Genomic DNA, 14,928 nt, shown 5'->3' with positions numbered 1-14,928 from the left:
AATCGATCTTTCCGAGGATGTAAAACTGGCAGAGAAAGCAATTAGACAAGAAACAGAGAAAGATATAAGGCAGCACAAAGTGCTACATTGAAAAATAATGAAAGTACCTAGTAAACGATCAGAGCTATGAGTTGTCATGGAAGGAGAGAATTGTCATAGAAGGTGACATGTTAAATCCTGATTGCAGTATAATTCCAGGATTATTTCAATGCCTGGCTCTCCTCTGTTTTAAAGAGCATAAGATAGAGTGGGGAAGTGATCTGTAGACCACTGTGTAGACTTTTTGCCTGAGTGCTGTTGCTGTTTTTTTAAAATCTAATCTTACACAACAAAAGAAAAAAAAATATAAGAACATCGATTTAGTAAATGTTTTAAACATTCCTCATAGGTCAACACACAGCTATCCCCAAAACAGATGTGGAGATGAGAGAAGACAAGTCTAGTGCTTTCCTTCGGCTCTGGAAGGTGTTTCTGGGCATTTAATTAGAAATAATTTTCTCTGACATTCTAGATGTTTATAACATTTCTAAGAAAATACGCAACCCACACTGTCAGCATCTGGGGGGAAAGTTTTGAATCTGCTATTAACTGAGGTTAATATCATTCCTTTTTCTAGGAACATGCTCATCTCAGAATTCTACAAAGGACTAAGTTCTTTTCAGAAATCTAGGATCCCCATGCAGACTTGCTGGTTCATATTCCAAGGAGAAAGGAGGGAGAGTCTTTAGTTTTAAAACATAACAATATAAAACAGTATTGTAAATTTTTTTGCATCGTTCTAGTTTAGTTCATTAGAATTGTCCTTTCCTCACCTTTTAAATCATAATATTAAACTAGGTAGCAATGTGAAAGAATATTTGAGGCAAAATAAATCTGTAACCTTTACTTAGTTACTTGAGCAGACAACAGTACACTGTCATTAAAAGGCACAGAAGTAGGTGGCGAAGGCATCAATGAGCAAGACAGTTGGCCACACTTACTGATTGTCTTCTGCATGGGCTGTACCAAAAAGGAGAATCACAAAATTGATCCCTGCACCTGGGAAACATCACAGAATGAGAGAAGATAGAATGTGTCCCTCAAATACACATGTCAACAGCAGTGATGAAGGCAAGTTAACAGACAGCATTGTCTCCTTCCTTTTCTGCTTGCACGGCATCTAGACTTTCTCTCACTAAGCCTCCTATCACATTGTTTTGGCCTTCCTTTCTAGACATAAACATAACTAACTGAAGATATAAAAGACTTGCTCTTTATCCAGGGGAAATTATATCTGTCTTTGTTGCTTCCAGGAGTCAGTAAATTGTGGTCCTGGGAGCCAAGTTTGAGGCCTGTTTTTGTATGACCCCTTGAGCTAACATTTTTTCTTTAACGTTTGAAAATGCTTTTGACATTTTTAAATGATTGTAAAAAAAAAACAATAAAAATAAATTTAAAAGAATATGCAACAGAGATGTACATGGCTTATAAAGCCTAAAATAATTCGCTGTCTGGCCTTATGCAGAAAATTTTGCTGATCATTGTTTTAAAGAATGATACCCCATTCTGGATGAGTCATAGGAAACTTGGGGGAGATGTATTACTTAGGGAATAGGCTAAGCTCCTGTAACAAAGAGGCCCCAAATGCAGTGCTCAAAGAAGGGTGTCTCAAAGTGCTCAAAGAAGGACGCCCAATTCTCTCTCATGTAACAGTCTCAAGGTAGGCAGGGGTTCCAGGGCTGATGGGTAGCTCTGCCACATTATCCAAGGCCCCACATTGCCCTTGTGCTCTTGAAGAGCTGGCCTACTACCTCAATATCCCTGTTCCAGACCCAGGGAAAGGAGAGTGGAGGGCAATGAGTTTCCTTTCTAATAATAAAATCTGAATTCTAGCACATATGACTTCTACTCACATCCTGTTGACCAGGACTTGTCACCAGGCAAGGGAACTAGGGAATGTAGTTTCTATGTGCCCAGATAAGCATGGTGTGTCTTATTACTAAAAAGAAGAGAATTATTGCTATTGGAGGACAACTAGCACCTCTGCCATAGTAAGGTAGATGGTTCATACTTTGGATTATTCTTGATCTTCTTTCTGAATGCTCAGCACATAGCAAGCACTCAGTTATAAATATATTGAATTAATGAAAATGAACAGAAAACTGAAGGTGATCCTTAGCCCTGGAAGAGGCTCTTAGGGAGAAATCCAAGCCTTGAAATGGGAGAGACACAGCTTGATGGGATTAGATTTAAGGCTCCTGAGAATGGGTATATCAGTAGTGGCGATTATATAGCTTCTAATAAGGTGAAATCCAGAGATTAGTTTAGTCAGTAAGCGAATCTTCTGTTCTTTATCCAGGAATAGTACCAGCATTTAAATAGTGAATTTGATTTAGAAAAACTTATGGGGTGAGAAAAAGCCCAAGAGGGTGATAAGATGGGGTGGGGTCAGGGTGTGAGGATGAGTGGGAGTTGGGGGTAAATGGGGCAAGTCCAGTAGCCCCCACATTTCAAAGTCAGGCAGGCAGGCATCATTTGATGGATCTAGCATTCTGACACTCTTTAGCAGATTCATTCATTCCTGAGGCACAGCATAGAGAATTAGCAAGATCCTGACAGAGCACTAGAACATGAGACTGGTGTGCAGGGCAGAGTCAAGAGTTCTAGGCTGGGAAACTGAAGCAAAAGTTCCACTGTGTAGGCTGGGAAATGATTAAGTTTAGAGACTGCACAAATTCTCAGAGCTTTTTTAAATCGAATCCCTGAGCAAAAATACTTAATTCTGAGCCCTACTTTTGATTTTCTGGTATCACTATAACTGGCTCAGAAACTGAGGGGAGGCAGATATGGGGCCTGGGGTGACAAGGACAGGGGTTGACATAAGGTTGTAGTCTTCTGAAACTCTGGATTGAGAGACTGACGATTCTGTGCTCTGTGTCCTTTGGTACCTTATAATGAATGCTGTTTTCTTTGTTGCAGTGAAAATAATAGTTGTAAAAAAAAATGTAGCACCATTTTGATAGGGCGCTTAATCATGATAACTGATATTTTGGTGTCTCGTTATTCCAAAATAATTTGATTATTATAATTAAAGAAGGATAAAAGAAGAAAAAACTCCCAAAATTGATGTCTCAGGTCAAATTGGCCTATTAGGTGGGAGATGAAATTGTGCATTTCAGCACTTCAGCTCTGCATAATTGATGGAGCACTGCATCCTATCTCTTTGGCTACTCAGCAAAGATTCCGTTAGAGCCTGCTTGTGCAATCTGAGGTTGCACAATATATAACCTTCACATTTTATATAAATGTGTAAACCTTTATATTATAGATCCCTATTCCTTACTCTTGCCAATTAATAGGTATCAACCAAATGTTAACGATGTATAGTAGAGCTCTCACCTTGATCCTGTTAGTTTTCTTTCTAGTTTTTACACTAATAATTTGACTAAAGCTGAGCCAAGCTGAGCACACATGTGGATAAAAAGATAGCTGTATTTATGTATGTGTGTGTGTATATATGTAAATATGTATATACATATATATGTAAATATGTATATACATATATATGTAAATATGTATATATATTTTTTCTTTTTTTCTCTCTCTTATCCTTCTCAGGGACTGAATGAATATTTGATCAGACCTCAAAGAAAATAAAGGAATAACTTGTGACTCAGTTTTCACTTAAAAGTTAGCATATGTGCATATCTCTTTTGCACTTAGAGTTACTCTCTTAATAGATATGAATACCTTATGAAGAGTAATTATGTGTGCATTTAAGATATAAATTATATACTATATATGGAATAATTTACAAGAGGGAAAAATGACCTAGTTCATGAATTTATACAGTTTAATGTTAAGATGAGTACATTGTAGATTTAAGCAATACCTCATACACCAGTAATTCGTGTCAGTGTATGAAGGTGCATTTAAACTTTTGATGTATGGCTAAGGGTAAGACCGGTGAAAAAAGAGCAGTGAAAAATTGAGAGTTTTTTTTCCTTTTTTTAAAAGACATTCTTAACATTTCATTTATTCAGGGTTTCAGTGGCAAGGCAAAAGCATGTTTCATAAAGTGTGATAGTCCATGAATTTAATTTTACTTGTGCATTTAAGACATTGGCTTTGATATTAGCTGATAAATTGTATGCATTCAGTTGGGGTTCAGTTTGATAATACATTTTGGATTGGTTTAAATAAAGATCTAGCAAATTACTGATTCTTAAGTCTGCTACATATGTTCAAGTGATGTTGTTGAGACTGCTATCTATGGGTAATGAGGCAGTATCAGGAACACAACCAGGAATACAACCAGTATATTAAAGTCATCGTCATCATTGCCATTCGCATCGTCATCATCCCTTTCATTCACTTAACATCTCTGTCTATTTAGTCATAGTCTTGAGCAGTATTCCAATTGGGAGAAGAGATGATACAGAGGGATATCGTTGAGCTCATTTATCCTTTTAATTTTGCTGGTAACAAAACAGCTGGTAACCTTACTGGTGAGGTTCTGAGGGACAGTGACACTAGCCAAAAGCATTAATCTGATTATAAACTCACGTGCCAATTTTAATTTTAATCTACAATGAGGATTTTAACAGTGAACTAAACTGGAATTACTCATAGTGGTTAACTACTGCTGCTGTCTCTGAAGAACAGTGTACCTGGGAACCCAAATTACTATCAGAAAGTTACATGTTAGTCTGGACTCGAAACAAACAAAATGGAATAATCCACATAACTCGTATTATATCTGTTATGTATAAAATTTTAATACTGTAATTTTAAGCTGGAAATCATAGACATTTTATTGTAGTCCTACATTCTGACTAAATTTTGTTCTACTTCATTAATGAGAATTCCAACATATGAGTCATAAATGATTTGCTTAATGTCAACCATTTAGTTGCTAAATCCAGGAGCAGAACCTGCTATGTGTTTTTGTTTCTTTGAATGGTGCGGATGCTTATGTTTTTATTTTTGATTATATTCATGTGTATATGTTTTTGTGTGGTTGGATATTCACAACATTAAGCCAACAATTTTGTAAGTAATACATGAAGATACATCTGCTTATTATGCACTGAATCAAATTATAATTAACTGTCGATTTGGAAGAAACTTTTGGGATTGTTTTGGGGTTTAATGGGAATGAAATGTAAAAGGGGAAGTTGACTTTCCAAGAGCATGCACTGGGGTAATCTAGTAACGTAAGGAATGTATAGAAGCTAAAGGGTGAGGATGTGGCGTTGTTAGACGTGGGCTTGCTCCATTAGAAAGTTGTGGATTACTCATACATTTTCCCCAATGATTTTTTAAGGAGAATTATTTGAAAATTGTCTTTTAAGAAAGCTTTGGGTTTTACAGTTTATATCTCAATAGTTTAGAGTAGCTGAGAGATTATATAATATGCATTGTTTTGTTGATTTGTAAAGCTTAAATTGATCTGAAGATCAAGAAAAGTGTATTTATCTTCAGAATATATTTTTATAAAACTTAACTTAAAATCAGGGCTTATTTGCTTTCCGGCGTGTGTATCACCATCACTTTGGTAGGGCCCTACCGTGTGGTATAGGAAGCACGTTGGCTTGGGTGGGGATTCTGGCTCTGTCGCTTGAATTTGGTCGGTTCATTCCTTTATCCTCTCCTAATTGCTTTTGATAGTTCTGTTGGAGGAGGTTGCGGAGAGGGCATGACCTCGGATTGACCCTTGAGCTGGACCACAGCAATCAAAGGCCCTCCCCTCTTCCCCTTCCTTGAAATGCACACTCTACAGTGGGAGTCATTTTCAGGGATGCGTTGGTGAGAGAGCTGTGTATTGTTGCGACCATGCGGACTGGTATAACTGGAGTGAATCCAGTTAAGGCTTGTATATAAATTTAAGGATTTTTGCCGGTGCATGTAGAGATCTGTGTGTCCTGCGGCTGCCCAAGGCAAGCCTCGTAAGTAAGTTCCCTTGCTTATTAAACCTGCCATTTGCCAATCTGGAGTGGCCTGCCTCTTTCTTCTGTTTTTCCTTGCCCTCTGATCCGGGGCCTGTTTCACATATCACGGTTTCCGATATCACTGAGGTTTCAAACCAACAAGTTTCTAATAGTGTAAATTCATAGAAATGAGCTCTGATTTTGAGCCACGTATGGTGATGACTGCAAGGGTCTTGGCTTCTGTGTGCCTCTCTTTCCTCATCTGTAATTTCTCTTACCTTGGAGCAATAATCCCATTTATTCAGAGTTGCTCTGAGGCTTAAATGAGATTGTTCATGTTTAAGGACTTTGCAAACTGCATATATAGTGTTAATCAAATTTTAATGGCTTTTAAAATTGTAACTATTTCTTTGCCTTGAAAGTTTGCACTGTAAAGGCATGGAGATATTGAAGGAGAGTTAAGAGCAACAGACAGGAGCTATATTAATAGTTCTGACTTCGTATATTTCTAACCTGAATTCAGAAGATAACAGCCTTTCATAATTAGAAACTAAAAAAAAAAGTCATTTGGTGAGTTTTGGTACATTCTAAATCAACCATCTTATGCCTGAGATTAGACTGTTTTTATAATTGAATTTGCACATGGTATTTGTATTAGTCTGGCTATGTGGGGGGAAAATCAATTTAGCTTTTATATAGTGCAGATGGGGTAGAGACCTGTCAGTGGCAAAGACTCATTTGATTCATGATGGCAGTTGTAGTAATACGGTTTAAGTCCAAAAGAAGAAAGTAATTCTTGCCGATTTCTTTGTTATTGTTTGATGGACGAATCTCTTCTCTTTACTTTTACTAATACACCAAACATACTTAAAGAAGCTCCGGTCTGACTCTTTTTTTCAGTAAGCACCCATGTTTGGTACCACATACATACTTTCATTAATTTCCAGTCTATTTTTGAAATAAACCAGTCTCTCTCTCGCTCTCCCTCTCCCCTTAACTACAATGTATATGGGGAATACATAACGCATTGTTTAAATCCCTAGAAATTGTAACTATATTCACTCAGGAACTCATCATTCCATCCTGGTTGTCCCACAACTAAAAATGAATATTTTGATGGGATCGCTTCAGAACCACTTCATTACTTATTAATAACTGCTTTAAAATGCCACGAGTTTTTTTTTAAGCAGATTTTTAAGACTCTGCACACAATAAAAATGGAAAATGTTGAAACAAAGTTTAATTTTAAACTCAACTGATTTTCCAATTTAGAAGACCTCCTCCAGTGTGAATGTGTTGATTTGTTTTTCTTTTCTTTTTCTTTCAAGATTTTATTTATTTGTCAGAGTGAGATAGAGCACGTGTGAGCGGGGGGAGGGGCAAGCAGTCCACCCGCTGAGCAGGGAGCCCCACCCTGGACTCTATCTGGGGACCCCTGGGATCATGACTTGAGCTGAAGGCAGATGCTTAAGCCACTGAGGCATCCCGTTGATAAGTTTTTGTACAGGGCTTCATAGCAGTGTTTAAAGGCCACTCTTATCAGCCTGTTTTTCTCTGAAGAGGCAATTTGAAATGATCTCTTGTCAGCCTTTCATTGAAAAGAAAATCAGTTTACATTGATTTTTGTCCATAAATGAGGGATCATTCATAGTTCTATAGAAATAGAGAGTGGTAGGCAGGATTTTATCTTAAGAATAAAATTTGATTGCCAAAAACTTTAATGCCAATTTCCAGATCCAGACACCTATATTTTATGGCTGAGTTTGGGGTACTTAGAATGAAAGTAAGCTCAGGAATGGCCACAAGGGATCATGGCTGTGGGTAGTTTGAGCGGATTCCACAGTCTCACTGCTTGGAAGAGTAATAATGATAAGTATCATAATCCTAATAGCCAACACATGGTGTTTACTTCATGCCAAGCATAGCTCATAATCTGCGTAGCTGGCATTGAAACCTCATTCTTCTGGGTTCAGGTTTTGTTCTGCCAGCCCACCACACTTTATTTCTCTATGTTTGGTTCTTAACAGGTGGCCCTATTGAGAAATTGCTTCATACATACCTGTATTAAATTACTAATTCTGAAAACTGAAATGATAAAAATAAAGTAAAATTAATTCTCACAATGATGGTTTCTTTGACTTGATTTTCTGGTGAAGACTAGAATCGGGTCTATAGTAATAATTGTGGAAACTCAGAAGTCTCTCTGAACACTGTATAATCCTTGATATGAAAATAGAAAGCAGGAATGTTAATTTTACAAATTGAGAAACAGAAATGCAAATGAGGAAAGTGACCTTTACTTAAAATCACTACTAAGCTAGTCGCTTACGGAACTAAAAATGTTGTCTTATATAATTACTTTTTTTCTGGATTATTTTCTATGTTGGTGCTCTCTTATTTGCATTTCTGTTTGTGAGTGGCAGTTAAGCTTGGATAAAGGATGTCATGTTCAGGAGGCAGTGCGATCTGGTGGAGAGAATACCGGGCCAGAAATTGTCATCCCCATCAAACCTCTGGTGTACCAGGTGCCTTTGGATGAACCGCAGGATTGTTCCTGGGCTAGTTTTACTCATTGAAAAAGGAAGTAGTAATGGTTGTCCCTGTCAAGTTTCCAAGGCTTTATGAGAACAAAAATGAAATATGGGTTCAAAGGGAAAAATACATCATTATACATTTTTGAAGGACACATGTTGTATGGTAGCCAATGTGCAGCCTTATATATGTTTATATATTTATATGTGTTGTTGCTACTCTGTGATAGATTTAGTTTTTCGATGGTCCGTCCTTTTGTCCTCTCACTGTTGTGATTCCTATGATTTTAGGTACTATATTCTGATGACTTCTAAATCTATATTGCCAACCTTGACCTCTCTCATGAGGTCAAGTTCTGTGGTGCCTGCCTCCTGCCGGACACTCCCGCCTGCATGTCCCATTGCGTGTCAGAGTGACCATTGCTAAAACTGATGTCCCATCTGGGTACCATGATGCTTCCACTGAATTGTCCTTCATTTGTTCTCTCAAGCTAGAAACTTTAGATTTGATTAGCTGTAGTTTTCTCTCTCTTTCACCTTTTGCATGTGTTTTTATCAGTGACCAAATTCTTTAGATTCTACTTTCTAAAAATCTCTGGAATTCTACCTCTCCTGTTTATTCTGATGCTCCTCACAGAGTTCAGGCCCCCATCAAGTCCTTCCTGGACTCAGGCGTAATGAATTTATGAAAAGCATGTTTTTAAGGGCAACAATTGATTTAAATGATATTAAGGTGAGGTAAGGGTTGGTAAGAGATGGTGTTCTGTTGACAGCTGAAAACATGATATACTCATGATTTATCCTTCCTGTAGGTGCTCTCTCTGTCACCATCACGTAATCTTCACATGTGTCCTGGGCCCTTGGGCTGGGGGTGCCAGGTGAGGAGACCATCTTGAGGCCATAGTACGAGGTTTTCTCCCTTCTACTGCCTTCCATATTGCCCCTCCCCATAACACAGGTGGGAAGTTCATGCAAGTCTGTTTTTAAATTTCTGTGTTATGAACTTGGTTAATCAAGATGGGGAAAAAAACCCCAATATTATTTCTCCTGTCACTATAGTATGAGCTGAATGGGACTCCTGCTGGCCATGTTTGTGTTGGAGGGACCCTCTTTCCTGCAAGTCACCCTACCCTCATTGAGGAAGCAAAATAGGGAAAGTAATGGGCTGGGAGGGGAGGTTAGACAGGACAATTTGGTTTAGGAAAGGTAGTTTAAGGATGTCAAAATGTGGTGTTTAAAATATGTGAAATCTAACAAAAGAGTCAATAATCATCTGAGTTGTGAGTTTCTCAAGAGTTCTCTCTACATTTAACTTTTTTTCTTTCTTCAAGTAACTTTCCACATGGCCACCAGAGAAATTTTTCTAGAATGCAGATTGATGAATTTTTAAAAAAAATGTTTTCTTCACCTACAGATTCCTTTACCATGTTTTCAACCATGGTGTCTTACATTTTTATTAATGATACTCAAATGTAATCCACTCTTTTACAATCCTTCTTCCTTTCATCTTAAGGTCAATCTTTACATTTCATCTAAAACAAAACAAAGAAAATTCACACAAATAATACAACCTCTCAACTCTCCCCACAAATCTGACTCCAAAAGCAGTGGAAAATAATATAGAGATTAGTGAAGGTTTTCTGTGCATATCAAATGACAAAACTTGCTAAAACCCCTCAGTAAGCATCTCTTTTCTAAAGTTTCACTTGTAAGGCAGTTGTGGCCCAGTTCTGAACTGTCTTTCTCCTAGTGGATGAGCTCAAGCTCTCCGGGCCACATCTTTGGATTTCTCCGTGGGTCTGATCTTCATTTCTTTTTTTTTTTTTTTTTAAAGATTTTATTTATTTATTTGACAGGCAGAGACAGCCAGCGACAGAGGGAACACAAGCAGGGGGAGTGGGAGAGGAAGAAGCAGGCTCCTAGGGGAGGAGCCTGATGTGGGGCTGGATCCCAGAACGCCGGGATCATGCCCTGAGCCGAAGGCAGACGCTTAGCAACTGAGCCACCCAGGCGCCCTGATCTTCATTTCTGTATTCAGTGTAGTCCTTGCTCTATTTGTCATTTGCATCCCCATCTATTATCCTGTTCAGCAAGACAAAGGATGCAGCTCAAGCTCTACCTGCCTGTAAAGGGGGGAAAGCATAATAAATATTTATAATTTAATTTTAATTTGCTTTTATCTATCAAATTAAGATGAAGTGATGAAGTTTGTGAATGATTTACCTGTGTATAAATTAGAGTGGATTAAAAGTTAACACTAGATGAATTATTCTCGCAGAATTACATTTTGTATGTATCCTTGAGGAAGTAGAACGTTTTGGAGCCAGGAAGAATTGTATGGAATCCCCTCCACAGCCAATCTTATCCCTAATGGAGCTTGGGGAGAAATGATTATGTTGACTATAGCAGAAATTGTAGATTATTGTTACACTTTTGAGTTGTGAATATTGATTGGAACTGAGGAAGTTTCTTTTTTGAAACAAGAAATTTCTTTTTCCTAAAACTTTGAACAAATATCGTGGGTCTGACTTCATTGTTCTGGATTAGGTGCTCATTCCTGAATCAATGACTGTGGATGGGGTTTGGTGTTGCTGTGATTGGTGCAGAGGAAGTTGTGTGTTGAGAGTGGGGAAGGATAATTTTTCAGTGGTAAATAAGATGGTTTGTTTTGTTCTATTTGGGTTTTTTTGTATTGTTTTGTTTTTTGTTTGTTTTTTTTAGCAAGGGTGTGAATTGATGATGGTGACAGAAATAACAGGTGTTCATTACGTTGACACACAAGGTCCTGCCTATGCAGTCCAGCTTTCCTATCCAGGCCCATCCTGATGGCTGCTGTTCACTGTTTCAGCCATGTCATGCCCTTTTACACCTTTCTGCTTTTTCATCAGCTGTTCCTATGACTGGAATGCTTTTGCCTCTCTTTGCCCTGGTGAACTCCTGGTAAAATGCCATCTGTTTTATGAGATCCTTCCCTTCACGTGATGTTTGCTATTTTTCCCATCTGTGCTCTGTCCACACTTTGTACCTACCTGTATGAGAGCATTTCTTTCATTGTACTGGGATTACTTGTCCCTTCCTCTAGTTTATGGGTATTTTGAGGACTTCTCCATGTCTTTCCATTCCCAGTGATGGACACAGATCAGGTGATTACATTTTTCTTCCATAAATTTGTGGGGCTAGAAAGTTATGGAACTTTGGAATAATCCTATAATCTGTTTCATCAAAGTTGTAGTTCTCAACAAGATTTCCGCCATACTGCTGTAGGGAATGTTTGGAAACGTGTGTGAGAACTTTGCGTTGTCATAATGACTGGGGGTTGGTTGTCACTGGCATTCACTGGACCAGGACCAGGGGTGTTAAATGTTCTGCAATGCATGGGACGGTTTTGCACAAGGAGGGATTGTTCTTTCTAAATGCTGGTAGTTTTCCACTGAGAACTACTTACCTAGTAGTTACCTAGACTACCTAGTCTAAAGCATAGAAACGAGGAGGATGATTTGATAATAACAGAAACGTTTTCTGGCTCCCATCAACCTCTTGCACATACTATGAATAGGAGAGCCTTATGCTCGGTTAGCAGATGGCTTGAATGATAGGTTTTTTCTACCCACTAAATCCATTCCTATCCATATTGCCCCCATACTCTCTGGGTCCTGAGGTTGGAGTGCAAGACTAAATGAGGTAGAAGTGTAGGGTCAAAGTTTCTGCTCTTCCAGGGCATACCTTCCTTGGCTAGGCTTTCTCTGAGTCCAGAGAGAGGGACACTGGAATGAAATTCTATGTATTTCTTTCAACAATATGGTAAGACAATTTGATCTTAATGTTTCCTCCACTGCACAGAAGGCTGAGAGTGACTAATTTCAGTGATCTTTTAAAAAACTATTTATAGCACGCCTTCTGGCTAAAGACATCAATGTGGAAGGTGGCACATAGATTTAAATCCAGTTTTCTGTCATGAGGTGTCAGAAGAGCTAAATGGCTCTATCATGGTCTTTTAGGTCCTATTCTAGGAAGTACATCTTTTTTGCTCATGGTTGACACTGACGTGGCCATGGCATCCAGGATAAAATATATCAGGAGAAAACTTGGGAACACACTTCCTCAAACAGGATTCTTTGATTCTTTGCCTCAAAAGGGACATTTTTGAAAAAAAGATTCCTGGAACAAAAGTTCAGTCGTTGGTTGACTGTCCTGTGTTCTACGTAGCGTAATGTCTTGTTGAAAGAGTCTGAAACTTGGTATTTATCAGTTGTTACCTGATAATGTTTTTTTGAAAGATGTTTCATGGAAAAGATACTTTATAAAACCAAATTCTAGTCTATTTAGTGTATGTTTCTTTTTTTAGATACTCCCAGAAGTATAAAAGCATCCACTGCTACCGCTGAACAGTTTTTTCAGAAGCTGAGAAATAAACATGAATTTACTGTTTTGGTGACTCTAAAACAGACCCACTTAAACTCTGGAGTTCTTCTCTCCATTCACCACTTGGATCACAGGTGAGTGTGGCTGCTCGGGTTTTCGTGTGTTCATTATATGTGGTTAAATGAACATATTCAAAGAAAGTAAACAAAAGCAAGATATACTCTACACAAGACTGGTAGGAGACAGCTAGAATAATTTTGCTACATTATGCAAAATCACAAACACCAGTAATTGAGATCAGCCTAGATGCAGAAGGAGCTGGTGCTTTTGATGTTGCTAAAAACACACAGAAATCACCATTCCTAAGACACTCTTATTAATGACAAATTCCTCATTAGATTTCTTCCTCCGTGTTAAAGACAAACATATTTTTTCTTAATCTGTGAATAGTTAGCCACAAAAATACTATATTCAATTTCTTTAGGAAAATGCCTGGGTTTAGAGTTTACTAGTCTTACAATTTTAGTCCCTGACAGATAACTTTTTTTTTGACACACTCTTAGCAGCAGTTGTAACTGTGTTCTTGGATGTGCATTAAAACAAAATACTGCCTAGTATCTCTCAGCTTCTCAGATGTGTGGAAGCATGATTAGGAGAGCTGGTGGGAGTAGTGGCGAGGGGGAGGGGAGAGGAAGGAGAAATTCATTCATGACCCTTTGCATAAACATAGATTGTTACTGAATATTACCAAATAGCTCCAAATGATTCTTTTTTTTTTTTTTTTAAAGATGTATTTATTTATTTGAGAGAGAGTGAGAGTGGGGAAAGGGGAAGAGGGAGAAAATCCTCAAGCACACTCCAAGCTGAGCATGGAGCCTGATACAGGGCTCTATCCCAGGACCCTGGACCCAGAGATCATGACCTGAGCCAAAACCAAGAGTTGGACGCTTAACCGTCTGGGCCACTGAGGCGCCCCCTAAAGGATTCCTTCGCGAAAGAATAACCACAGCTCTGGGGGGCCTGGGTGGCTCAGTTGGTTAAGCAGCTGCCTTTGGCTCAGGTCATGATCCCAGGGTCCTGGGATCGAGCCCCATGTCGGGTTCTGTACTCAGTGGGAGCCTGCTTCTCCCTCTCCCTGCCATGCCCCTTGTTTGTACTCTCTCTCTCTGTCACATAAATAAATAAAATCTTAAAAAAAAAAACCTTAAAAAAAAAAACAACCACAGTTCTGATAATGCAAGTTCCTTCGTGTTCACATTTTGAATCCCCCTCCATTACTTATTAACTGTGGACCTTGAGCAAGTCACATAGCCTTTCTGTGCTTTGGTTTTTCTCACCTGTGAAATGGAGATAGTGATAATACCTATTTCATAGCTTGTAGTGAAGATTAAAGAGTTTATATATGTCAAATGTTTAAAATATATAAGAAGTTTTAATGATCCTGTTCAGGTGTGGGCAGAAACCCTCTTTTCTTGGTTTCTCTTATCAGAGATGAGGCAGCCTGGGTCTTTGCAAACCTTAGTAAATACTAAAGAGCAAACAGAAGCACAAATGTGTGGAGAACAAAATCTAGCAAGTTGACATAGAGAGCAAGATTCCTGATCACACTCTACCTGGATTATTCTATTAAGGCCCTGCCTTATTCCATCTGTAGCGGCAGAGGGTTGGCATAACTTTCTAGACCCCTCACTTGGGCTTCTTTCCTCCCAGGTTCTGGCCTGTGATTGAGAGCAGGGTGCCATTCTAGAGTTCACTTGGTAACTGGGTTGAATCTTCAAGGCAGAGAAAGAAAGAGAGAGGTCCCATTTCCAAGGGTTCACTAGGGCTTTTCCCCTTGGTATGTTTTTGGTCCCAGGGACAGATGTCATCTTCAAGTAACTGATACCTGAGCTCCTTGCTTACAGTGCTGTGACTTTGCCCATCTTGCTTGGGCTTTAGGCAACATGACTCACATGTAATAAAGGAACATTGTTCCTTTACAGAGCAGCCTGATTTATTGCTGATTCTTTCTTACGTTCTTTTTTTTTTTGTAAGATTTATTTAATTAGAGAGAGAGAGCATGAGCAGGGGGAGGCACACAGGGAGAGGGAGAGAATCCTCGAGCAGACTCCCCACTGAGCACAGAG

At 38.6% G+C, this 14,928-nt stretch overlaps 1 protein-coding gene across 3 annotated transcripts in view; it reads left to right on the top strand.

The window, feature by feature from the left end:
- Nucleotides 1–14,928, top strand: part of NELL2 (neural EGFL like 2) — a 377,959-nt gene that overhangs the window by 97,733 nt on the left and 265,298 nt on the right. For all 3 annotated transcript variants that reach the window (XM_057318980.1, XM_026502054.4, XM_057318979.1), the window contains one exon: nucleotides 12,786–12,936. In XM_057318980.1, coding sequence (XP_057174963.1) covers nucleotides 12,786–12,936 — 151 coding nt within the window. The remainder of the gene's footprint in view (nucleotides 1–12,785; nucleotides 12,937–14,928) is intronic.

The sequence above is a fragment of the Ursus arctos genome, unplaced genomic scaffold (genome assembly GCF_023065955.2).
Source record: "Ursus arctos isolate Adak ecotype North America unplaced genomic scaffold, UrsArc2.0 scaffold_26, whole genome shotgun sequence".
Classification (NCBI taxonomy): domain Eukaryota; kingdom Metazoa; phylum Chordata; class Mammalia; order Carnivora; family Ursidae; genus Ursus; species Ursus arctos.
This window is presented reverse-complemented; position numbering and strand designations above follow the sequence as displayed.